General features: G+C 33.1%; 1 protein-coding gene across 1 annotated transcript in view; it reads right to left on the reverse strand.

Moving 5' to 3' along the window:
- The window catches only part of LOC129234585 (guanine nucleotide exchange factor DBS-like), a 226753-nt gene that overhangs the window by 21560 nt on the left and 178679 nt on the right, over positions 1–26514 (reverse strand). Inside the window, exons 7-11 of the mRNA XM_054868612.1 lie at positions 24207–24481; positions 19675–19789; positions 16383–16502; positions 10822–11013; positions 9633–9839 (exon numbers count right to left, since the gene is read on the reverse strand). Of these exons, the coding sequence (XP_054724587.1) occupies positions 9633–9839; positions 10822–11013; positions 16383–16502; positions 19675–19789; positions 24207–24481 (909 nt within the window). The remainder of the gene's footprint in view (positions 1–9632; positions 9840–10821; positions 11014–16382; positions 16503–19674; positions 19790–24206; positions 24482–26514) is intronic.

A 26514-nucleotide genomic window follows, 5' to 3' on the forward strand; every position in this document is an offset into this window, starting at 1 on the left:
TTTTTTTTGTAATTAATGTCCTAGAAACGCAACTGTAGATCATCTTTGATGACTTCAGAGAAAAGAATGGATATCGGGCGTCCTCAGGCGAAAATATTTAGAAATTAAAGTGATTAAAAAAAGACTATTTTTTTAATGATGTTAAGCAGGGGTAGAGTCAGGGGCATACTCGCGGAAATTATCCAAAATTATAATCCTTAATGCGCAATCGTAGATCATCTTTGATGAAGTTACGGGAAAGGATGGGGTTTAGGGACTTTCCCTTGGAAAATTTCCAAAATTGAAGTCTTAAATACGAAATTTTACACAATCTTAAATGAAGGGGGAGGGGGCGTTTGGGGGTTTTTTCCCCCATTGTTTTAAAAATTTAAACCTTAAAAACGTAATTTCAGATTTAGGTTGTCTTTGATATACTGAAAGGAATGGATGGAGATTGGGTATTCTTCCTAGGCAATTTTTGAAGTCAAAGTTTTAATTTAAACTTTAGATGCTTTTTATCACTTTTATTCCATTAGTGCATCATTGTTACTATTTCAATTCTGAAAGACAACGAAGCAGTGGCGCCTACTCCATGGGGCTTGAGGGGGCCCGAGCGCCCTCAAAAAACCCTAAAAAAAAAAAAAAAATTTTTTTGAGGGGACAGAGCCCCCTCCCCCCAATAATTTAAGAAAATTATTAACTATTTAATGCTTCCTAAACTCAAACTTGTCTTAGTATTTTTTATTTTCATTGTTTGAAGATAGTTACCTAGTAAAATACATTCTGTAATGAGTTAAAACAAATAATTATTACGGTAAAAAGCAGGTTAACTGAAAACGAGTGGTGTGGATAATGATAGTGTTATGGTGCTGCAAGCACTTAGAATCTGTCCCAGTGTGCCAACCTGCGGATCAAATCTGTCCAATCAACAATGGAGCAGAAGCAATTGAACAACCTTGGCTATTCTTCATAAACACCGAGATATTTTGGATGAATTGAATATTCGACCAGTCGTTGACTTCAGTGGCGCCGACTCCATAGGGCTTCAGGGGGCCCGAGCCCCCTCAATAGTTCGTTTTGGGGGGCAGAGCCCCCTCAATAATTTAAGAACATTATTTGTCATATTATGGTTTCTAAAATCACAAAATTATGTTGGTATTTTTTACTTTCCTTGTTTGAAGATAGTTACATTGCAAAATACATTCAGTAATGAATTAAAACAAAACACTATTGCGGTAGTAAACAGGTTAATTGAAAACGAGTGGTGTGAATAATGATAGTGTTACGGTGCTGAAAGCACTCATAGAATTTGTCCCACTGCGCGAACCACCGGGTAAGTCTGTCGCCGGCGGCGCCCGCATCTAATTGCTGCTGATCTAGAAAAAATATATTAATGTTTGATTTGTATATTAAATGGAAGGCGTGATAGTTTTCTTCAATTATTAGAGTTAATGAATTAATCTGTATTATCTTTTTTAACTCTATCAAAGCATTAATTTTGAGACATTATTTTTATTAAATGAACTCAGAGCCTTATTCAAAGCAAGCTTAAATTAGTTATTTCACTTATAGTAATCAAAGTGCGACAGCAATCTTTTATGCCTCATTCTTTTAATGATAGTTTAGATTGATTTAAATATCATTTCACTCTTTTCAGAGCTATATAATCACTGCTCTGTAATAGACTAAAAGCATAATTATTAATGTAAATTAAATTAGCTTTTTACGAAAATACCATGAGTGTTTTTTTCTTTTTTTTGTTTCGAAGTCAAAAAATGTGTCGGCTTGTCGAGTTTCTCAGAGTGTCAATTTACCGAGAGTCGAGTTTTTGGGGTTCTAATGTTGATCATATGACTATAAAATGCTTAAAAAACTTTAAAACTCATTATTTTTTATCTCAAATTTAGAAAATTTCCCCTGGCAAGGCCCCCCCCCCCCCAATAGTTGTTATAAATCAGTGCCACTGGGACTTCCTTTCCATGCAAGTCAAGTGCACTACCTTGTATGTGCGGTAGCTTAGCTATGGCACTTCACGGCTCCCAGCAAAATGGAACTGTAAAATTGTCCCTCGCTTAAGGCAAATGACATGATCTAATTGAAGCAGAAAATTTGTGTACCAATTTTTAGATTGTTTTACTTTGAAAACGCCATGTCACACATTGTTTGTTTGTATAAATTATACACACCAGAAAATATGTAAGTTGGCATTTTCAAAGCACAAAAATCTGAATTTTTTTCGGGGGGGAGGGGGGGGGGCGCTCCGTGCTTTAACATACTCCCTAGACCCCGGTGACGGGCCCTCCCAATAATTTTTCCAAGTCCGCGCCCCTGGTCGACTTCAAATTCAGTAATCTAGTCAGGCGGTCGACATTTGCACCTTTCTAAAGACAGCCCTAATATTGGTATTTAGAGCAATTTTTAAAATCTCTGTAAAATAGAGAATTGACTACAGACAGAATGTTAGATTTAAAATTTCGAAATATTAGTACTACAGTAGAAGACAGTTACAACGCCGACCTATATAACGCAATTCTCTATAAACCGCACAACTTTTCAGAAGTAAACAATAGGTTTTGAAGTTTAAGAAATCCCTCTGTTTTGCTTTGCAAACATAAAAATTATTAGGCAAATTGAATTTTGAGACAGTTTTTCATCTTTCCATCTTGATCCAAAGCTTTTAAATTGAAAATGAGTACTCATAGTAAACAGAAAATACCAGATTGCTCTTGAAAATGCAGCTGTTATGCAAACCATGAAGCTAGCAGAAGTGCAGGATAATGCACTTTCTTTTAATTGTGTAACATATTTATTTGTGAATGACTAATTGTAATATTAGTGCTTTAATACTCATTGCAGATAAAACTCATTCTGAAGTGCTAATATATAGATATATTCTGAATATTGGTTTCAAAATTTGTGAAATGATCTGTATAACGCAAAAACCTGTATAACGCAAAAGCTCTGGTCCCAAGGTGGGCGTTATAACGGTCTTCTAATGTATTTTATTACTGTATTACTATAGAACTGCATTAGTTATTTTCAAATACTTAAATATTTCTACGGTATAAGACTCTATAAAAACCGGCTATTTACATACTATATTAACTTTATTAACTAATATTAAACAATTAGCTTCGGGATATTATTTTTATTTAATGAACTCTGAGCCTTATTCAAAGCAAGTTTAAATTATCTATTTCACTTATTAATCAAAGTGCGACAGCAATATTTTATGATTTATTTTTTAATGATAGTTTAACATTGATTTAAATATAATTTCATTCTTTTCATAGATATATATTCACTGTTCTATAATAGTCTAAAAACAAAATTATTGTACTATATATTAAATTAACTTTTTACGAAAATACCGTACAAGTGTTTTTTTTCCTTTCTTTTCCATTTTTCAAAGCCAAAACATGTGTCTAGTTAGCGAGAGTACAGTTTTCGGGATTCTAATGTTGATAATATATTGCTCTAAAATGCTTAAAAAACTGTAAAACTTAACTTTTTTCATCTCCAATTTAAAAAATTTCCCGGGGTTACACCTGCGGTATGTCCCCCACCCTACCAATATCTTTTGTGGGTATGCGCCACTGGGGATGCAAGTCAAGTGCTCTACTTTATATCAATGCCTAGCCAGGGCACTGCACGACGACTTCTCGAAAATATAACTGTAAAAATGTCCCTCACAGAAGACAAGTGACATGATCTGATTGAACCAGAAAATTTGTGTACCAATTCTTCGATTGACTTTGAAAACGCCATGTCACATATTGTTTGTTTGTATAAATCAGAAAATATGTAAATTGGCATTTTCGAGGTTCAAAAATCCGAACTTTTTTTTGAAAAAAAGGGGGATCCATGGGATTACAGGGATCACCGGTGACATTTAGCCCCTGCAATAATTTTTGCAAGTCGGGGTCCCTGCAACGAAGGCTTTCTTCTCTTTTTTTTTTCTTTTGCTTTTTTCATCACTTTCAGAAATTGGTGGCTCAATTTCTGAAAAACTGGGGGATGTTGACAACGGCCCTAACACTCTATTGAAAAAGTTTCGAAATTGAGGTCCTTAAAACCTCAGTTTTAAGAAAGTTTTAGATCATCTTTAATAATGTGAAGATAGGGCGTTTGATAGTTCACCTCCAGAAACTTTTCGAAATCTAAAGTTCTAAAATCGCATTTGTAGGCCACTTTTGCTGACTCTGGAGGAAGGGCTGTGTTTCGGAACTTTTCTTTGGAAATTTTTCGCAGTTGAAGTCGTAAATGGCATAATTGTTTGCTATCTTTGAAAACTTTAGAGGGATCGATGGTGTTCGGTGAAAGTTTTCGAAATAGAAGTGCTAAAATGAAATTGTAGACGATTTTCTATAATTTTGGGGACGGGGTATTTGGAGTGGCTTCTCTAGTAAGTTTCCGAAATTGAAGTCCAAAACACTTAATTTTAGACACTCTTTGATGACTTGGGGCGTACAGGTGTTACTATCTGAAAATTTTCGGAATTGAAATACTTAAAATAAAATTTAGGCTATCTTTAATAATGCTGAGGTAAAGGTGAGTTATATCCAGGGTTGCCAGTTTTAAGAACAGTAAATACGGGGCAGACTTCTAGGAGTGAAGGGGGGAAGGGGATATATTTGAGGTTGAGGGCAATTACTGGATATGGTGTATTTTTAAGGGGTTCTTTCCAATGTAGAACGTGTCTTCATGATAAATCTGAAATATTCAATTGTGTTCGTAATAAAGCATTCAACTTTACAAAATGTCGCCGATCAAAGTATAAAAATTGTTTTCATTGCGATTGATGATATATTTCTAACAGTCAATGAGCAAAGAGGACGCAATCATTCGGCTCCTCATGGTCTGCCACCAAAACAAAAACTAAATTAAAACAAAATAATTTTTGTGTTTGCTGCCACATGATTTTTCTTATTGCTCTTTGTTTCACGTTTTCCGTTTTACTTTATTTTTCTCCCTTAAAATAATGTCTCGTTTTGTTAACTATTGTTATTAGCTAAAATACGGGACTTTAGTCGTCCCGTATGGAAGTTCCCCGGGACGCGGGACAATTTTTCAAAATACGGGACTGTCCCTTGAAATCCGGGACGTCTGGCAACGCTGGTTATATCTCTTGTATCCAAACGGTGGTTGCCACAGATTCTACTAGACACTATTGATTTTCGATTGATATTTTTTCTCTTTTCATTTAAATTTGGGTAAACAGTTTTTAAATTTTATAACTTCAATTTAGCGCCCAAAAAGTGCTTTGCTCCAGGACAGATGCCCCCTTGCTCCCCTCAGGTATGGCTCTGGACATGTTTTGAATTTGAATTAAAATTTGTTGAGTAGAAATGATATTTGGCTCCATTAAAAAAGCAGAAGCGCCTGAAAGGGAAAAAGTATTTGTAAGTGGGAAAAGGGCTAAATGAAATGACAAAAACTAATGACTGTCTGACCCTACGGAAAAGCTCAAATTTCACGCTGTTAAGTGTGATAAGTTGAAAATGAGAAGTATAATGCAACCATTTTGTTTAAGTATGCAGTATGTTTAACAATGATTCAAAAGATAATATTTTTAATGAGAAAAAAAATCGAAAAAGAATTGAAAATTAATGGCTCCTCAGAGCCTTGGCACACCGGGAAATTTTCCAGTGTTCCGGCAGCCCAGTACGCCACTGAAATCAAATATTGAAATTTAATCACAAAATATAGCAGCATTGCTTTATTAATAAGTGTTAATTACGTATTAACTATGGCAGGCACCAAAACTTTTGAAGAAATAGTTCTAAAATAATTTATATAACCTCACGGTAACAGCAGTTTTTTCTCACTAGAGACTAAAACTGGAATAACCTCAAATATTTGTAAACTGATGCAGTCTGGTAATGTTGCCACTTCTAAAAAAAAATAATAATGATACCAGCTGCTATGCAGAGTAGAAAAAAAATTGACTGGGGGTTTATTTCTTAAAAAAAAGGGTGCAAATTTGGAAATATGCAAATTTGAGTAGTGTCCCTAATAATTTGGCCACCCACTAGAATGTGACCATAAGAACTGGTTCGATAAAAAACTTTGTAAGTGTTTTAAAAAGTAAGGACGAATGGAAACAAATTTTATAGAATATGGTCTTCACAAGATTTTTTTAAATGTGGGAATTGACACAACTTTGTTAAGATGCACCTTTATAATATTTAATTAATTATGTGAAGCGATAAATCTGATTCAACAACTAATCATAGAATTACAACCAAATATAATGTACGAAATTTCTATCTGTTGGTGGAGGTAGGAGATGAAAACTTTTGATCTGAATTTCACTGGGCCACTTTTGGAAATAATAATTGTAACATTGGGAGAATTTGAAAAAAAAAAAAACAGGACTTGAAGTGAGATTGGGCATTTCCTAACTTCAGATGTTAATCATGCACTGGATGCAGGGGTCTCTGGGGGTGCAAACTGCCAAATTTATTGCTTATTACAAAAATAAAGATTCCCTAAATTTTATACAATTACAAATACAAAAGTGAGACCAGCATAAGTCTTAAAATTACAAAGAACACGTTACCCAGCAAAAAGGTTTCATACAAACAACAAAATAAAATATTTACAACTTGTTAAAGATTACATGAGCAACATAAAAAGAGCTCCCAGCAGCGGCGTAGCGTAGGTTTCTGCCGCCCGGGGCAAGCACCAAATTTGCCGCCCCTCTTACATTGCCTGATATGTCCCCCCCCCCATACACAGAACAAAAAATCGACATGCTTAATATTTTACAGAACGAAAACAAGATTTTATTATCTAAAACATGTTTTATATTTTAATGTAATCTTACTTCAACAGAAATACTGTTGATCGAAAAAATTCAAATAAATAATTTTCAAAAATTATTGCATTATGAGAGATAATATTTTCCCTCCATAAAAACATTTAAAACGTGATCTAAAACTGTATACCGAGTATTTCTTAAATCTTTTATTGAAATGAAGAAGAAAAAACTGATTATAAAGTACCTGACTGATAAAATTTTTTTATAATTGAAAAAAATTTTTCTTCTTAACCTAAAATTTTAATTTTCTACTTTTCATCAAGAGAAATTCTTTAACAACACTCTCAATGTCCATTGTATCAGTCGTTTCTGAAAAATGTTGTATAAAGTGTGGCTTTTTAAAATGACTCCTGAATCCAAATATGCAGTCCCGGATCTGCGTACCCGCAATGTGGGGAGGGGGCTGGCACGGCCTTAAAGGACCCTGCGGCCCAAGAAACTGAAAAAAAAAAAGCCTAGTACTAAGACTAACGATGCAAATATACACTGCAGGCCTCTGCGGAGAGGCACTGCAGATTTAGTTGCAAGGGGGGGGGGGTCCAAAATTTATAGATCCGGACCTGCAAATATGACCACTATTCCTTTCTATTACCCTCCCCGTTTTGGAGTTCTGGAGATCAACCTCCTCCCCCTCCCAATTTTTTCTAAGCCAATATTTTTATTTGGAGTGGGAGGAAGCATTATATTAATCGTTAACATTCTTCTGGGAGACTACAGAAAAGAAAAGTTTAAAAAGATGAGCATTTGTAGCAAGGAGGGACCCTCAGGGTGGTACTCCCCCCTAAAATATTAAAAAAAATCATCTAAATGAACTGTTTTTTCTTTTTTTCCACAGTTTGTTTTCGATTGTACTTTTTGATGTAAAATCCAAGTATCGGCTTTACTTCTATGAACCTCATGTCCAAAAAGAAGTTCAGATTGAAAAAAAAAAAAAATACTAAAAATAAATATACATAAATAAATAAATAAATATATATATAAATTTTAAAAAATAATAACTCTTGAAGCACCGTATGTTGCATATAAGTCGCATCACAGATCTTCAGTCACAAACCTTCCCGGATTATGTATATTTATTGAAGTTACGATCACACTGAAGATTAGGAATGAAATTTAGTGTGCCTATAAATTTGATTTAATATCTTATTTACATAAATAAAACACAAAATCCAAATGTATATGTACGGCGTTAATTCAGAAAATACCGGACCGATTTCTTTAAAAATTTCAGTTTATTTAGGTTAGTGCTGGGAAGGTTATAGACATTTTCGAAAAAAATTCGATGAATAGTTCTTTTTTTATTCGAAATTTACGTTTTGGAACCAAAAATGGATCTTTCTACCAGGCCCAGATTAGGTCCCCCTAAAAGGGTGGCAACCTGAACTCTCAAATGCCCCCTGCCTTCCCAAAAAAAGACACAAAAGTGCATAAGTTCAAAAGGCCAAATAAAAATATGAAAAGTCGCACAGGTTTGAGGGAGCAAAAAGAAACATGCGCAAAGGTTCTAGGGGAAGGCACAAAGAAAAGAAAACGAAGGCGCAAACGTTCGAAGGCACAAATGAAATACAACTAAAAAAAAAGAAAGTTCCAGGGTGCAAAAAAGAAAAAAAAAACGAGGACGCATAGGTTTGAGAACGCAAAAAGAAAAAGGAATAAATAAAATAAAAAAACCGAAGGCGCACATGTTCAAAGACGCAAAAAAAGAAGGCACACATGTTGAAGGACGCAAAAAAAGAGAGAAGGTGCTCAGGTTTGAGGACGCAAAAAGAAACATTCACACAGGGTCGAGGGGAGGGCAAAAAAAAAGAAAGAAAAAAACTGAAAAAAACCGAAGGAGCATACGTTCGACGGCACAAATAAAATAAAATGAAAAAAAGGGGGAGGGGGGGCCTCAGAAACAAGGGCGCAAAAAAAAAAAAGAACATAACAAGGGCGCATAAGGTTTTTTAGTCCCGTCAAGGGAAACACATGGAAGCGCAATCACGTTAGTTAAGGCAGTGACTGCTTGCAGGGGCGGACTGGCCCGCAGGCCGTTGCACCCTCAAACGTCCTCTGAGTGCCTTCGTTTTTTTTTCTTTTTTAAAGCTTTATTCAATTATTTTTAGCTCCCTTGAACCTGTGTGACTTCGTTTTTTCACGCCCTCAATCATATGCACTTTCGTTAATTTTTACACCTTTAAAACCTTTGCACCCTTGAACCTCAGTTCTTTCGTGCCCTTTCGTAGTTAAGGTTGGCACCCTCTTGGACGACCCGGTCCGCCCCTGCCTGCTCATCGATCTTTGTGATTTATAATCCTCTCCAACGAGATTGTCCTCTCTCTTCTTGAGTTTTTATGTCAGCGCCAAGGATAGTGTTCCCCCATGCATGTCAGTATCCAGTATTTCGTGCTAGAGCTTCAACGAGAAAAATTTCCTGAGACAAGTTAGAACTGAAGAGTAAAAAAAACATTTTGATGTTGATTTAGTGATACATCCCTAGCAAAAGCGCTGTCTTAATAATAAGAAAAAACCCTTTTCGATGTTAATGTAGTGTTACGGAATTTGCCGCCCGTAGCAAAGTGCCGCCCGGGGTGAGTGCCCCCTTTGCCCCCCCCCCCTACGCTACGCCACTGGCTCCCAGTTTTTTTCATTATAAGTATTACAGAAAGAAGCGACAAAATTGTATATACAAATCATAATCATCATAAAAAAGGGTATTGTATGAACAAAAATTACTTTAGGTATTTGCATCACCATGAATAGATTAAAAAAAAAAAAGGTGTTATTTATAAATATACTGAAGTAACATTTTATGACAAAATACTGAAAGCATAAGATTTTAAAAGTTGACCTGTTGAACAAGCGCTCTTGACTCTGGCGTGATAACTCCCTTGAACAGTAAATGAATTTCTTTAGGGTCATTGAGGCGAAACTCGTTTGAGCTTTCTAAAAAATATTCTATTTCACTTAAGGCAGCCTGAGCAAAAGTTGGTGAGGAGTATTTTTCAATCTGCTGGCCAGCTAATAAGTTTACACCTCTAGTACACCACTTGTTGGCCTAAGGAAATAAATAGATGCAACTGTAACTAAATGACTATAAATGCTACATTAGAATAAAATGGCATGCATTTCATCAATTACCAACAATAAGAAGAAAAAAGTGTCACAAAGCAAAGTTTCACTGAATATTTCACTGAAATAAAAGGACTGATGTCGTCAGCTAGTGGAAAAAGAATATCTATTTAAATCATAAAAACCATTAAACATTTCATGTTCTTTATTTTAAGAAATGTCTGTTTGAGATAAATTTACTTTGTCTACCAGTTTGTTGGCACTCTCAGCTGCAATGAGGGGACATTCATCTTCTGCTTGGTTATTCCTTATCCCAGAGTGAAAAGTCCAAACAAGGACAAAACTGCCCTCTCTGGATGGGATTACCGGAATACAAATACAAAAGTGACGACCAGCAACAGGCTCTGGACCCAGCTAGACTGGTCCTAGTTAATTTACAATCCCCAGTGAAGATCAATGGCCCTCTTAAAACTATCTACTCCCTTGCTCATTACCACCTCTTCCGGTAAGCTGTTCCAAGGTTAGAAATTAAATAAATTAAATGAAATTAAATGTGGAGCAGTGGGATGAACACCTTAAATTTAACTAAATTAAATAAGTAAATTACTTGTGCTGTTTTAATGTGTAATCAAAGCTAGAGGTTTCTATGAATGTTTTATGCAGCAATCTAAGCTTTTTTAATTTTTATGTGGCAACACTGAACATATTTTGTGGACATAACAGCTGAAGAATTAATTGTATTTCCCTCTCAAAGTATGTTGTTCTACTTTACATTAACCTTACCTACTGCCTTAAAAGTGTTATGAGGATTATTTTAATAAAAATATTTAATGAAAAGATCTTTGGACAGTTTCTTATTTTGGAGGTTTTGTTTATTTAAGCTAAAAAATGATATGTATTTGCTAAACTGCTTTTGAGATCTCTAAGTTATAAGATGTTATGACTCACAGCGATAATGTTATACATACCTTTTCTATTCTAGCTTGCAGATCTCGACTTTTTCGTAAAATTTCTATACGGAATGCTACTTGTTGTCGAATATCAGCAACAATTCTTTCAAGCTCAATGCATTTTGGTGCAATAGAATCGACAGCGTAATGATTAGCTGCAATCAGTTTTTCCCCATCTTGCTGGAGCTGATCAGCTTTATCTAAATCATCCTGAAAGTAACATAAACATATTTTAAACACTATCCATTATTTCTATTAAAAAAAAAACTATTAATATTTTAGACAGTAAAACTTAACCTTAGAGAGATTTTAATTTCTTTGCTTTTTTTATTGGTAATTCCTTTTGGATGGAATAGTTGCAAGTTATTATCTTATTACTTACTTTTAAACACTCAGCTGCATTTTTTAAAGATGATAATGAGCACTTTAATTAGATGCAGTTGACATCATTATAGCAGGATTTTTATTACTTCATAAAGCTTAGGCAAAACTATTGTGCTCTTGAAACTTAGGTAAAATAATGTGTGCACATTTCAATTAACGAAACAGAATCTTTTTTTTTTTCTATTTCAGAGTGGGAAGGAAAATTTATATGTGCTTAAATGGCTTTTTTCAACCTTATAGCACGAGTTCATCCATGCAGGAAGTTAGTTATAAAATGCTTGTGGAAAAAATTTGAAATCCCTCTCTCTATGAAAAATTTTTTTCTGCGTTAACTTACATTTTTCATCATTAAATAAATAAAGTAGACTCCCAATTATTCGGACTAATGTGGCGGATTGGCAGTCCGGATAGCAAAAAATTCAGATAGGACAGAGTTCCATCTTCTAACTCCATTCCCTACTTAATTTAGAACACATGTAATCACATATTTCAGATAAATAACAAAAGCAGAAGTATTACTTACTGTTTTATTATACATATTCAGTTTTCATTCTGAGAAAAAGTCCTTGATGGAGGACTGTTTTTGCTTTTCAGCTCTTTTACAAGAAGCAATGTCTCTCCACTTACGCAAGCAGATTACATCAGCTGTAGTCGCTTCCTCTTGCTGACTTATATACTCAAGAGCTGCCTCAATCATTTTAAATCCTTATGAGTGTGGGATGAGATTTTCTGTGATTTTTTTTTCCAGTCACTAACTGTGCTTGTACCAACTCCTAATTCCAAAGCAATTTTTTCAGTAGTTACTCCTGTGTCCAGTCGATTGATTGCGCAAAGTTTCTCCTCCAAACTGACAACCACCTTTTTCGTTTAACACACATTTTCTTTTTAATCTTCAATAACTAAAAATGCACTAAAAAAAACTAAGACATAGCCCAAATCAGCGCAATCAAATAACATGTGATACTGGACTGAGTAAAGACAAACTGGGACCTTTCCTCTTGATTAGTCATAGTGTCGTGTGCAAAAGTGACCGCGAAAAAGAACACCTCATGACTCGGATTCAAATTCAAACAAAGCTGCCAAATTTTCACCAGCCAAATTTGGCAACTAACAAAACTGAATCGATTATTTCAGAAAGGGCATAAGTCCAATTAAAGCAACTTTACAGGAATCAATAAAAAGTGATTATTTCGTTCAGAAATTATCTAAGTTCTACGAAATTTTTTTTGACTGATCTAGGTACAAGTAGGATACTTACCTTATTTTAAATTTTGTTTCATTTTGTCACTGAAATTAATTAAAAATTTCTTTTTAATTTGCACTTATGCCTTTTCTGCAATAAATATCCTAAAAGACTCATTTAGAGTGATGAAAATGGAAATCGAATGAAACAGATTTGTTGCCAACTGATTTAGTAAAAAATAATATAACTAAGTGATAAAAATAATTAGTGAAGTCCGTATTCATAAATTCATTATCTTAAGAAAATACAGTATGTGTTTTCCTCTTCCTCCTCATCTTGTTTTAGTGAAATAATAAAGTCTGGTGTAAAAAAAAAAAAAAACTAACAAACTGAGATAAAAAGCAAAAGTTTTACATGTGTATAAAACTATATTCATATTCATCAAATACATCCTCCATGGAAATCTTTTTTTCTCTATCTTTCTCGTCTACTTTACTGTACTAAGTTCGATTTTCATATTAATATGACTATGTTCAAAATTGCACTGAATAATCATCTTAATCCCTGTGGCAGAATTTTATTTTACTTTCTGCGACAAAATTTCTGTACCTAATTTCTTTCTGCAAGAATGCTCCATGAAGTGAAAAATGAACTAATGGACAAACTTAAGTGCAGTTCATTTCAAAAGTGAAAAATTTATTTATTTATTAATGAATTTCACACAACTTCTTGTTTAGGTAAATTCATTTGTACAAAAACGAAAAGAATTAAAGCTCAGTATCAGAGCTTCCAACAGATTTTTAGTTTTCACTAGGGAAAAAAGAAGTGACCTTGAACTAAATCTATATGGTATATTAACACCATGGTAACAGCAATAGGTAAGTGGAGAAAAAAAACAAATCCAACCAAAAAAAATGTAAATTATTATGCTAATTTATGTAATGCTAGTGTAAATTATTATGTTATAGCAGGGGGTGATTGTTTAAACAGAGATGCCACTCTCATATTTAAGTTTTCAGTTTTAATCTCTTAGCACTTACTTACCTGTAGTTCTTAATACCAGAAAAATACAGATGCAACACCTATTCAATACTCAAAGAAATAATATCCAAAGAAAAAATAATTTTTAATTAAAATATTCATTACAGTTTGGTGGGCTCCCCCTCCTCCTCCCCCAAAAATACTAAAACATGCATGTGATTGGAAAAAATAAATAAGGATCACCCCTCCTCCTCCCATAAAAAAACTCAATAAAAATATACATTTTACACAATTAAAACAAAGTATCCCCCTCCCCCCAAAAGGAAAATGAATTTACTTAAAATATGCATTATAGTAAAAAAAAAAACTAAAACATGCATGTGAATTGGAGAAAAAAATGAACAAAGGGCACCCTCCCATAAAAAACAAAATAATATATGCAACACACAAGATTATAAGCAAAGTATCCCCCTCTCCCCAAAAGGAAAATAAATTAAATTAAAAAACACATTTTAGTCAGAATAAATTGAAAATTCAACCCCCCCCCCAGAAGAAAATAGGATTTTATTAAAATACTAAAGCAAAAAAGATATCCAACCCCGGAATTGCCCCCTCCCCCTAAGGGCAAGGGCGCACCTCCTTCAATATTGCAGAGACCCCCCCCCCAATGAAAAAAATACTCCGCAAAACAACTTCCCCCCTCCTTACAAATTTTAATGTCTCAGCTTGCACTATGACCTCCCCCCCCTCAGGTTGGGCACCCCTGCCTTATGTGAAAAAAAGAATTTAAATCAAGTACTGGAGAAAACAAAAGTTCCCTTTCCATACGGAGAAAAAATAATTTAATTACAATACGCATTTAGAAAAAAATCAAACTCTTCCAAAGAGAGAAGATCTTTTTACTTCATTATTCATGTAAGCACCCCTATCTGAATAACGATTGGTCAGCCCAAAATACGACACAATTTATTAAGTATTCCATCTGTTTTCTGTTGCTGCAACCTGCGACACCCACCAGCCACCACTGCAAATAAGCAATTTTTCAAAGGCTTAAATTAATTTTTCAACAGAGGTGAAAAAAAGCAAGTTGGCACAAGTCTTTCACACAAACAAACACAAACATGTGCCTTGCAGGCCACTCTTCTTTGATCAACAAAGGGTTGCTTTAAAATCGCTTCACATGGTGAGAAGTTCTGGTTAGAACTGGTTTCTATCCATGCCATATCTCCCGATTTCTGATATTGCAGACTACCCGTCATCAATGATCGCTCGATTTGGCGCTTGCCAAAGTTTTTTTTTTTTTGTAAAATGTTGCGATTATTTTATTTTTCACAGAAACTCAGGCCTTTTCCTTAATTCATAGTCGAGTAACATTTTTTACCGTAAAACAGCTATCCGTTGATATTGTTCTGCAGAATGATTTTATTGTTGACCTTTTTTTCCCCTTTCCCTTTTTTACCACCTTAGTGCAAAATCTTTCTGCACAAACTCTCTCACATTCTACAACAATGTCACCGTGTCGGCAGCTTTCTGTCACAGGGCTCTTGATATTTGTTATTTCTTCCAGCAATATGAAAATTTTCCCTTTATTCTGAGTATTGGCAAATGTAGTTCAGCCGACAAGCGTTGCTTTGCAATATTCTCTTGAAAACAGTCTATAAAATAGCTAGCCTGAAACCGTTCCTTTGATGTTCTGTTGAATATTTAAACATCATGAATGTTGATAATTTAAAACACTTGTCACTCTGTAGAATCTTTTTCCAAAATCTCAATTTGTGAGATAAGTCCTCTTAAAAAATGAAGGGCACCTGTTTTAGTAGTTACAGATTTCATTGTTTTTAACAGATGTGATGGTGAATCTTGATGTAATTTCAGAATTTCACTTATAAGAGATTGGATTCTATGCGGTAATAATCTGTCATATTTGTTTAAAATTCATTTTACTGTCAAAAAATCCGGTCGCAAAGGACAAACAAACTTCCTCTCAGTGGAAAGTCATCAGCAATCTTGTTATATTTATTCAATGTTATTTCTAGAAAAAGTTTCCTGTCATTTTGACTAGCGTATATCTCACTGAAAGCATAGTTTTTTCACAGTTCCTAGAGTGATAATAATAAAATATTTGAGAATTTAGCGAATTTTATTCCAATTCCGTGATTTTGAACCCCCCTCCCCCCCAACTGATAAACATACCATAACCGAAATTATGCTAGATCAAAGGAGTTATTTGTTTTTACTTCATTATTTCATTACGTCAAAAAATCTCCTATGATCTTGCCGTTGTGTCTTACTATTTCTTCCTTCGCGTTTAGTGCAGAAAGGGCATAAGTCCGGGACATATGCCCTTTCTGCACTCAACGAAAAATATGACCCTTAAATAAAGTGCTTTGCTGTACAAGGATTGACTTCCCTGCTACACTAATGCTACACCTACTAACTACACACTAATGCACACCTGCTACACTATGTCTCCACATACAAACATAGGAAAACCAGAGCTAACTCAATTTTGAAAAAACTGTGACTTATGCCCTTTCTGCAACAATCAATTCAACTGCAAAGAACAAAAAAAAAAAAAAAAAAAGACTCTGATTCAAATTCAAACAAAACTTCCAAATTTGGCAGTTAAGTGTAATGAAGAAAAATTCTAATAATAGTCCTTATATCTAGAATTATTTTACCAAATCATTTAGATTACTATAACTGATGCAGTCAATCAGTCAATACTACAAAAAAAAAAAAAAAAACATTGTTTTTAAACAGCAAATTTAAATACAAATCTAGCATTTCAAAATAACAGATAAGGGTCAAAGAATTTCAAATGAAACTATCACATGGAATGATTGTTTCTAAGAAAATTTAATCTTTTGGATTTAAATTTCAAAAGATTAATTCTACTGAAATTTACTAAACAACAATCTCATAAATGTTCATAAATAATATTGTGGTAAGGAACAACTTGTGTGAAAAATTGATAGAAAAAAAAAAGATTAAGTGTCAAAAAAAGGAATACAATATTTCTTATACATGCCTCTGTATCATTCCGAAACCTCTCAAGAGCACGAAGCAGTGTATCTACTTCTGAAACTGAATCTCCAGTTTCTGGAATGTCAGCTAATTCTCTGAGATTTCCAGCAAGGGTAAACTGCAACTGCAATATTCAGTAAAACATTATTTTTTAATACCGCCAGGCATTTTTCTTGCTAATTTAAAATATGCATTAAATTATTTACAGGGTGTTTCCTATTGAATGGGGCAGAAAGAAAGCACACCTATGAACTACACAATTTGTTCACCTAGAGTGATGTAATATTAAATTGTTTTAATAAATCAAACTTACAGTGAAATTATAGTTCACTAAATTTCTATAGATGTTCTGTGGTGGCTCTCCATTGATGTGAAAAATATCTATGTGGTATTTCAGTCCTTGGTTCACTGGTGGCAGAGTATGCACTGTTAATGATTCAAGCACTTCAACTCTTTACCAAATTTCTTGCCAAAATATCATTGAACCACCATAAATGATAATGCTTCAGGATTTTGCAAAATACAGTCCTTTCTTTTTTTTTTTTGATTTTATAAACAAGTGTTTACAGTATTAGGGATAATATGATATTTACACTGCTGTTTACACTTAGTAGGTCTCATGTACAGTTACTGGTTGTCAACTTTTTGGTTTTGAAGCTAATTCCATTGACAGAAAAGTATTTTTATGAAAAAAGATCTACACTAATTTAATTATTGCTGTAGACAAAATTAAAGGGACCTAATAAGATAATAGAATTAAACTTTTATGGAACCTATGTGAAAATTAAATATTAGTATTTGAAATTTGCAGCTGAGCATTAATTAGACACATAAATGAGAGAGGATGACCCAAGATCACTCTGATCTCAGGGCTTCATATTGGGAACTGCCCTTTTCCTCTCCTTGCATTGAAGGGGGACTATTTAGATAATGATGCAGGCCCTGTTAAAAAGTAGGTTGTTACATCTCTCTTAATCTCTTTATAGGCTTTAAATTTCGAAAACTTTCTGAGCAATATGCTTTCAAAATCTCCATCTCCCCTAAGGTTTCAACATGTAACTTTTTTCCTTACACTTTAATGTGGAAAATGTTCTTGAAGCAGCCGATAAACCCTGAACTGTTTCCTAACGTGATCAAAGAGAATTATGGAAAACTAAATAGTTATATCTATTTAATAGCAAGACACAGAGTAATGTCTCCCTGATTTGGATGATTGGTTGCTCCTCTTACAATGGGGATCAAGTTGGAAAGGTGAAAATCAGATTATCATTTTATATGAACACCCATGACACAAAGCACCTGCTTCATGGTGACCTGTAAATTCAGCTCCAGTCCCAACCATTAAAAAAAAAAAAAAAAAAAAAAAACAAATGGTAAACATAGCTGCAAGAATTTTCTTAAACCTTTGGAGGTCAAGTTGTTGGTTGGTTTTGTTATTAAAATTCAAACAAAGGTAAACTAATACAATAAATGCTAAAAGCAGGGCTGGGTTTTGGACTGACCAAAACTAGTTTAGGACAGGACAGGTGGTTTTTACCTTCCTTAAACTGTCCAAAACTGTCTTAAACTGCTCAAAGTATGTTAAAGCTGAACAGGTGTAATCTAACCAATTCGTATTTACTGCAATATTTGTAATGCATAAATATGAGGTTTAATTAATGAGTATTTGATAATATTTTTCTCCAAAATGCTCATTTAAAAAATATTTTAATTAAAAAAATTGCCAATAACTCTATTACATAAAAACTTCCTTATGTAACAGTTGGATGAATTATGAAAAGAAATTCACAACACTAGCAAGACAACTAATTTCTTTTCCATTTATAACTCAAAGGAATGTTATAAATTATTTTTCAAATTATAGATTAAAGAAAAGAATACAAATACAAAAGTGACGGCCAGCTACAGGCTCTGGGCCCAGCTAGACTGGTTCTAGTCAATTTACAATCCCCAGTGAAGATCAATGGCCCTCTTAAAACTATCTACTCCCGTGCTCATTACAATATCTCCCGGTAAGCTGTTCCAAGGTTTCACTACCCTGTTATAATAATAATTTCTCCTAATATCCGTGTTAGCCTAAGATTTAAATAGCTTAAAACAATGACCCCTTGTCCTGTTTTCAGTGCTAAACTTCAGCCCCGTAACATCTTTCATTTTAATAAATTTAAACAACTGAATCATGTCCCCTCGGTCTCTTCTTTGCTCAAGACTGTACATTTTTAGCCTTCAAAGCCTGGAATCATAGTCCAAATGAGAAAGTTCATTTACTAGCCTTGTAGCCCGCCTTTGAACCTTTTCCAATACATTAATATCTTTCTTAAGATAAGGAGACCAAAACTGAACAGCATACTCCAAATGAGGTCTTACCAAACTTCTATATAAGGGCAGAAGAACTTCTTTACATTTGTTTGAAATAGATCTATTGATAAACCCAAGCATCTTATTGGCTTTGTAGCTAGCTATGCTGCACTGTTGGCTGAACTTTAAATCCTGACTTATTAAGACGCCCAGATCAGTAACTTTTACTGCCTGACTAATGACTGAACCTTGCAAATAATAACTTGTACACTTATTTCCATGCCCTAAACGTAACACTTGACATTTCCCAACATTGACAGCCATACCCCATTTATCACCCCACTCCATAATATGATCTAGATCCTCTTGCAGCTGATTTGCTTGTTCTTCTTTTTCTACACTCCCCATAACTTTGACATCATCAGCAAAACAATTCATGTTCCCAGAAATATTTTTATAAATATTGTTCATGAAAACAATGAACAAAACAGGCCCTAAGAAATTGATGATTAAACACTTATATTTTAAAACTTGTGCTATTCTTTTTTTAGTTCATATTTTTAATATAATACATTCTGTAACTACAAAAAAAAAAAAAAAATGCAATTTAATGCATTTAAGTCAATTATTGCACTTCTTTTGCACATATGCATAAATGTCGAAAAATTTGGTTTATGGAAAAAAACTCATGCATACAAATTGAAATTTTTAAAGAATTTAATTTCTATGTAACTAAACTAAAATCAGCTGTATAAATAAGTTACACATATATAATTTAACATATTGACATCAAGAAAAAAAAACAATTGAATTCAAAAGTCAGTCATTGGTCTTATTGCTGAAAACTTGCAATACTTTATACCAGTAGTGTAAATTTGTTCAATAAGCTTTTGTGTGTAAAATTTATTTCCTACATTCGGCTCATATGTAACACAGAGTCTTCTCCTTCGTATCTGAAAATTAATGGAAAAAAGAGAAATATTTAAAATGCTTCTCACTTCTTTGAACTCTTGTTCAAATTTTCTAAGTTCAAGGCACTGACTGAGTCGCTTTTCATGCTGAGACCAAAAGGAATCAAATCCTTTTTCTGTTTCATCTAGCTGCAACAGTAACCTACAAAAGAACAGCATATAAAATCAATAGACATGCGAATACTTCTGCTGTGTGCAGGTAAAGGGCAGTAACTGCAAATTTTTCATTTTTCATTTTTTTTTGCATTTTTGTATCCATTTTACATTATCTTTATTGTACAAGCTCGTTTATTTGGTTTCCGCTGAAAAAAAGGCGCAAAAAAGACATCTAATTCCAACCTTTCCCCATAGTTAGTATTGAATCCAGAATGCGTTTCTTCAAATATCTCAAAAACTCATTTCTGCAGATACTGCCGTTTACCTGCACACGGCAGACTTAATCGTCTTACATACTTTGGTCTGCAGACAATATGAAAAATAATAATTAAAGTATTTTATGAGCTTCAACGGCTATTACAAGAAGTATATGAATAACAAAATTAATTGAATGGGACTTTTAAAAGAAGCATACAAAAACCATGCCAATGCATGTTTTGAAGTGAAATAGCACTGACAAAATATGTTAGAATTCATATAAATATCATATGCAGGGGTGTTTGTCGATGCAAGAAAATTTTGGAACAGCATTTGAAATTTTCTGAAATTATGTGCAAGTTCTGGCTCATCTCGTCTTCTTCCCCAATAAGTTAAAGAAAATAGTTTTCCAATGAATGTTAAGGATTATTCAACAAAATGGAGAAAAGATGAAAAATAAAGAGCTTTTTTCTTCTTTTTGTTCAAGTGTTGTACATTGATATTTTCAAAACTGATTGATTATTTATGAGATGTGTCCTGCATTTAAATATCAACAGTATTTTATTTTATTTATTTACTTTTCAAACTTAAAGTGAAAACCAGCTGCCTTTGAGTTAGAGGCTGATTTTTCATCAGTTAAAATTATGACCAACAACACAATGCTGTTTAGCATTCACCATAAAAGTTTTTGCATTACTTTTCGGGAAAAGAACAATTATTTTTAAATAGAGTATACTACTGTTTCTTCAAACATAGCAGAGAATTCACTTTATATGCCAAATATTTAATGAAATAACACCTTTTGCACATTGAATCAACACACATCATCAGTATTTAATATATAAACGTGAAAAACATTTCATGAAGTTATTTTTCAAATATTCAGAACAGAGATTGAATTAAAAAAGGAAGAGAAAAATAAAAATAGATTTTTTACCTTGTGATAAATATTTCTGGCAAATAAAAGTTTTAAAACATAGCTTACAAAATCAACAGTATTTTTTTTTTTAATCTTTAACTGAAAACTAACAGCTTAATTAATAAACCAGAGTTAAAGACCAAATTTTTATTAATTACAATTACTACCGAAAATATAATGCTATTTAGCATTCTTCATCAAACTTTTATCATTATTTTCTGGAAGATGAACAAGCATTATTTCTAAATATGCTCTGCAAGAGAATGTTGTTCTTCATTAATAATAATTCAGTTTCACTTTAAACAAATAAATAATTCAACACAAGAATTTTGTCGTCATTACTCCATGCTTATTTTATTTCAGGATTTATTCTTACTACCAAATGAAGATCATTGGTTGTTTGGAAGTTTCCAGGAAACATTTTTCGATTCATAGTGTTCAACAAAACAACAAGCAGCATGTGGCCAGTTGACTGTAGGTTAGGCACTACTGGTTTAGAGTAGTCATAAACATGGGCGCCCATTTGCAAAATTTTAAGAGGGGCTCAGATATTTTTTCCATGGTTTAGCAGGATATTTTCCCAATCGAAACCGATTTCCGTACAGATTAGAGTTATTAAAATTTGACATTTTTAATAACTTATTCATTGATGGCTGGAAAAGAAATGTTTTCACATTTTTGCAAGGAAAAAAGTACAAAAAGCAAGGAAGTTCTAATTTCTTGGGGGGAGGGGGGCTTGAGCTCCTGCTTGCCCCCTTACATGGGCGCCCATGGTCATAACTGAGCTGAAGGCAGATGTTCTGCTCTTGAAGCTGAGATTACTAAACACTGCTAGTTAAAATTAACTTAGCACACCAGCAAGAGTCTGTAACAATGGTATGCTTCAGCTGATGAAGTGTCATAATAAGGATGTACTACCCTATTACTATGCATGTCGGAAATAAGTAAAGTTGGCCAGCATGCCGGGAAATTTGAATTTTCAGACATGCCCGATAATTCAGGGTTAACTTTGCAACAGGGTTGGCCGGATTGGACCCAATTGGGTTGGACCCAATGGGTTTTTTCGAAAAAACCCATTTAAAAAAAACCCATTATTTAGCCCACTTTTGGGTTTTTTTAAAATTTTTTGAGAAGTTTTTTAAAAAAGTAATTAATTTAAATACTTTTACAATTTAAACTTCTATTTTATTTGTTCTTCACCACAGACAATGGACATAAAAAATGAATTTTGAGCTTTAATAGTATTTCTTAACTCTTAACGGCATTAAAAATACTTCAAAGATTCAAAAAATATATATTTAACTTTTATCTTTAACTGGTCAATAAATAACTCAAATTATCTTGACTAAGTCCTGTCACGTCTGGTTTTCTCAATATTTGTAGATTGTACAGAGGAAACTACTCTAGCTAAAAGGCTTTCATGTGAATTATTTTCTGCAACCCGACACGTCACAAATTTCGAATTAACAAGTTATATTTTTTTAGAAATTAACAGGTTTCACAAATGGTCGGACAGAAAACAGAATAGGATGTACAGTATTTTCATTATCTTACAAAAAAGTTTAATATTTCTTAATCTGTACACAGAAATAGAAAAACAGGCAACATAAAATTCAAAGAAATGTCTTCATTAAGCTGGAATTCAGTAAATAGGGATTTAAACTACTTGAGGTTCTACAGTAGTTTTGCATAAAAAAATGAAATACAATAAAGTAAAATGCAAAAAAAAAAAAAAAAAAAAATAGTAGTAATTAAAAATGAACAATAGATTTTATCACTCAAGAAGTAATTTTGCCTTAACTGTTGGTAATCATGGAAACTAAAAAATCTGAAACTTCACCATTCTTGGGTTTCGTCGTCTTTCATACTCTTCTTCAGAAAACGCTGAATTTTAACTAGTTTTCCAGCTCTTTTTACCCCAAGACAATTCTTGTGTTTTGTTCATATACTTACGCTACAATATGCTACAAGTACCCTACATTTTCCCTAAAAAAAGACAAAAAAACCCACATTTCTTTTTAAAAACCCAGCTTTAGTTGGGTTTTTTGGGTTTTATTTAAAAAAACCAAAAAAAACCTGGGTCCATGGGCTTTTTTAAAAAAACCCGGGTTTTTGCCAACCCTGCTTTGCAATTTATAATAAGTAAATTTTCTAGTCCAGTTCCATTCAAAGTAAACCACGATAGATAAAAAACTAGATAACAGAACCGATTAGTTAGTAAATGGGGGAAAAAAAAGAGTTTAATGAATTGGTATTCGTTGTCTCATGTTCTACAACAGTTTAAACCTCACTTGAGTAAAATTGAATGAATCAATTGAAAAATCTACCGTGCAGTGAATCTTTCAAGTAAAAAAAATACAGCAAAAGTTTACATACTTGGTTAAAAAAACTTACTACAACAAATAACACTTTCAATGCTGATAATGTTTGTCAGGGCTTAATTTACATAGGAGCTCACAGAAGCAGAGCTCCTGCACCTCTTTTCAAATTTATGTAAATTTTGATATTTTGGACGAAATTCAGCCTGTTTAAAGTGTAAAAATAAGTTCTGGGGGCTATAGGAATCCTGCATTTTTGCTAGAAATAAAGCTCTGATGAATCAGACGAAAAATTTTTTAAATATTTTTTTAAAGACTAAAAAAATGCTTAGTTGAGAATCAAAATATTTAAAAACAGAAGGAAGATATAATTAATACTTGTTTGCTATTAATTTCCCATAGTTTTAGTTATGTGACAATAAATGGGATGATTTAGAAGTATTCATAATAATTGTGATTTGTTTATAATTTGCTTTATAAATTAAGTTTCTATTTGAGAGGTAAACTCTGTTTTTATGTATTGAATAGGTATATTATATCCTATATGTAGTTTCAAAGTATTTTAATTTGAGGATTACAAATGTTTGCTTTTTTTAATTCAATATTTTATAAAACTATTTCTAATCCATTAGATTTCATTTCCAAGAATCTCGAAAATCGTATTGTTAATTAATATTTTAACAAAACTAAGACATTAAGTTTTTTTAATATCAATCAATACCTATAACCCACATTATATTTTAAGTTAGACAAGTATTAGATTTACTATGCTTAATTAAATATATTTTTGTGATCTTGTTTTTCCTAGTAGGATAGGACTAGGTTAATGTTATTGAAAACCTGGCAATCACCGAATTTTGCGCCGTGCCGTCTTCTGCAGGATAATATGGTATATGTTTGCTGTTAAATTTGCCTTAGCCCCAATTAAAGGGCGGAAACTTACAGCTTATAATGTGACAACTGTCTACCTTTGAACTGCAGCAGCATTGATGAATCGATCAGAGCACTTTAAATATGTAACACTATGAGACATGGGTCTCCTAATACAGCTGAGCAGAGTTTCACCATGCATAGCGGCACTTCTAATATCCTCCTTCAGATTCTGGTATTCACCACCTTGGTCTTTGAGAAGAGATATTGTTGACTGGACGTCATTAGGGAATTCTGTCTCTTGAAGCTTGCGAGTCATTTCCCGCAAAGATGAGGATATTTCTTGCAGATTGCAGGTGAAATTTTCAACAGCCTGTGAATGAAACAAAATATGACTTCAACAAATGAAAAAGCATTCCAATAGCACACAAGTTACAAGAAAAATTAACGCTGTTTAATACATTTCAATTTAGTAAAAATAATAATAATGCATTCAATGAGATAATTTTTCCATAAATGGGCAGAAAATGAGTACTAGTTTGGTTTATTCTATTAGGGTACACTACACAAGCAATTAAAGTAATTTTATTACTTTGTGATAATAAACCTTTTCATGTTCAATCACAATGCCTGAAAAATAGTTCATCTTGCATATTACATGAAATAAGTGTAATAGTTAGGCAGATCATTATATATAGTATTATGCAGGTATATTAAAAATATCACCAGCAGCATTCAATTTCTCAATGATTAATCTGTGTTGGCATTCAGCTTATCAGCCTCAATAGCATCATTGAAATAACATTGTTGGTTACTCCCATTAAACTTACTAGGTCAAAAAAAAGAAAGAAAATACTAGGCTTTAACAGCTTTAGAGAATATAAAAAGGAAAAAGGAAAGATGGTTACAGTAAATTCCAGACTTTCAATTTCCAAAAGGAGCAACAAGAAAGTGTTATCTTCTTCATCAACTTCAACAAAACCCTCAGAAAAAAATCCTTTTTCTTATTTCTTTTAAAAATGAAGTCTTATTTTCAGCCTACTTTCCCAGTCAACGTCAGAGAAAGAAGAAAAAAGCATGAAAGAAAGCTTAAAGCATCTTCAAAATATGGGGAAAAACAAAAAAAAAAGTCAAAAATTAAAAAAAATAATTAAATGAATATCGAACAATTAAAAATTGGAAAGTAGGATACTGAGATGGGGGAAAATGTTTGTCGGTTCGTTTGTCCCCCCCCCCCCCCCCATAATAACTTTAAAGTGAATAGTTCAATTTGAACAATTTTTTTGTTTGGAAGATTTCAGCGAAGACACCTTATTCCTATATTTCACTTTTTGATTTGAACTACTTTTGGTTCAATTTTGAACAGTTCAAAAAAAACTTAACATTAGCACCTGCAGGGAAATTCAAGGCAATTCCGAACTTAGAGCTGAATTTGCTTCAAACAAACTTTGTAGGAAAAAGCTTTTGACGAAAAACATGTATAGAAAATATCTTTTTGATTTGGACAATATTCCACTCAATTTTGAACAGTTCAAATCCCTTAACATTAGCACCTACAGGGAAATTGAAAGTCAATGTAGATTCCGTACTTTAGGGCGGATTTACTTCAAACAAATTTTGTTGGAAATAGCTCGACAACAAACTCCTGACTCCAACTACTAGAATTTCGGGCACCTGACTCCAATTTTGAATCCTGTGCCCAAAAATTAGTCGGACTTGGACTCCCAAACTTCGACTCTGACATCTTAGCTTTGGCAAAAATTTATACAGAGGAAAAACGACCAATTCCGACTCTTGGATATTCAACTTCGACCCAGACTCCTTTATGCCAAAATAAGTCCGACTCTGACTCTCCAAACATTGGCAGAATTGCGGATTCTAAGGGAACCGATTCCAATTAGGAATAACAATTAAATACCTTCGGCTCCTGAATCCGACTCTTTTATCCAAAAATGGGATTGACTCCGATTCCACAGCCATGGTTTTTACTGTGAAATAATAATTGTCAAATGTGATTTATTTTTATTTTCACTCTAAAGTTTTAATTAATGTATTCAGTTTTTGGCAGAGAAATTCTGAGTCTTTTATGTTTTTGCTTAAAGATATGCACAGATGATTTTTTTTGACAGTGAAAATTATTTCTTTAGTTGACATTTTATTGTTTTTATTTATTTTTGAAACTACCTTAATTCATTTTTAAGATTATTTTTTGGCAACAGGGGAAAAACAAATAATTTTTTTTTTTGATATGATGTATTTATTTTAATGTGCTTATTAATTTTATTTCTTTTTTTTTTCCTTTTGAAAGCGGCAAAAGCTTTTTGTTAATGGAGTAAAATTTATTTGTTGCTTTGTTTAAAAGGTGCTGCTACTTTATTTGTTTGTTTATTTATTTTTTACGCATCC

Source organism: Uloborus diversus, chromosome 1, assembly GCF_026930045.1.
Source record: "Uloborus diversus isolate 005 chromosome 1, Udiv.v.3.1, whole genome shotgun sequence".
Taxonomy (NCBI): Eukaryota; Metazoa; Arthropoda; class Arachnida; order Araneae; family Uloboridae; genus Uloborus; species Uloborus diversus.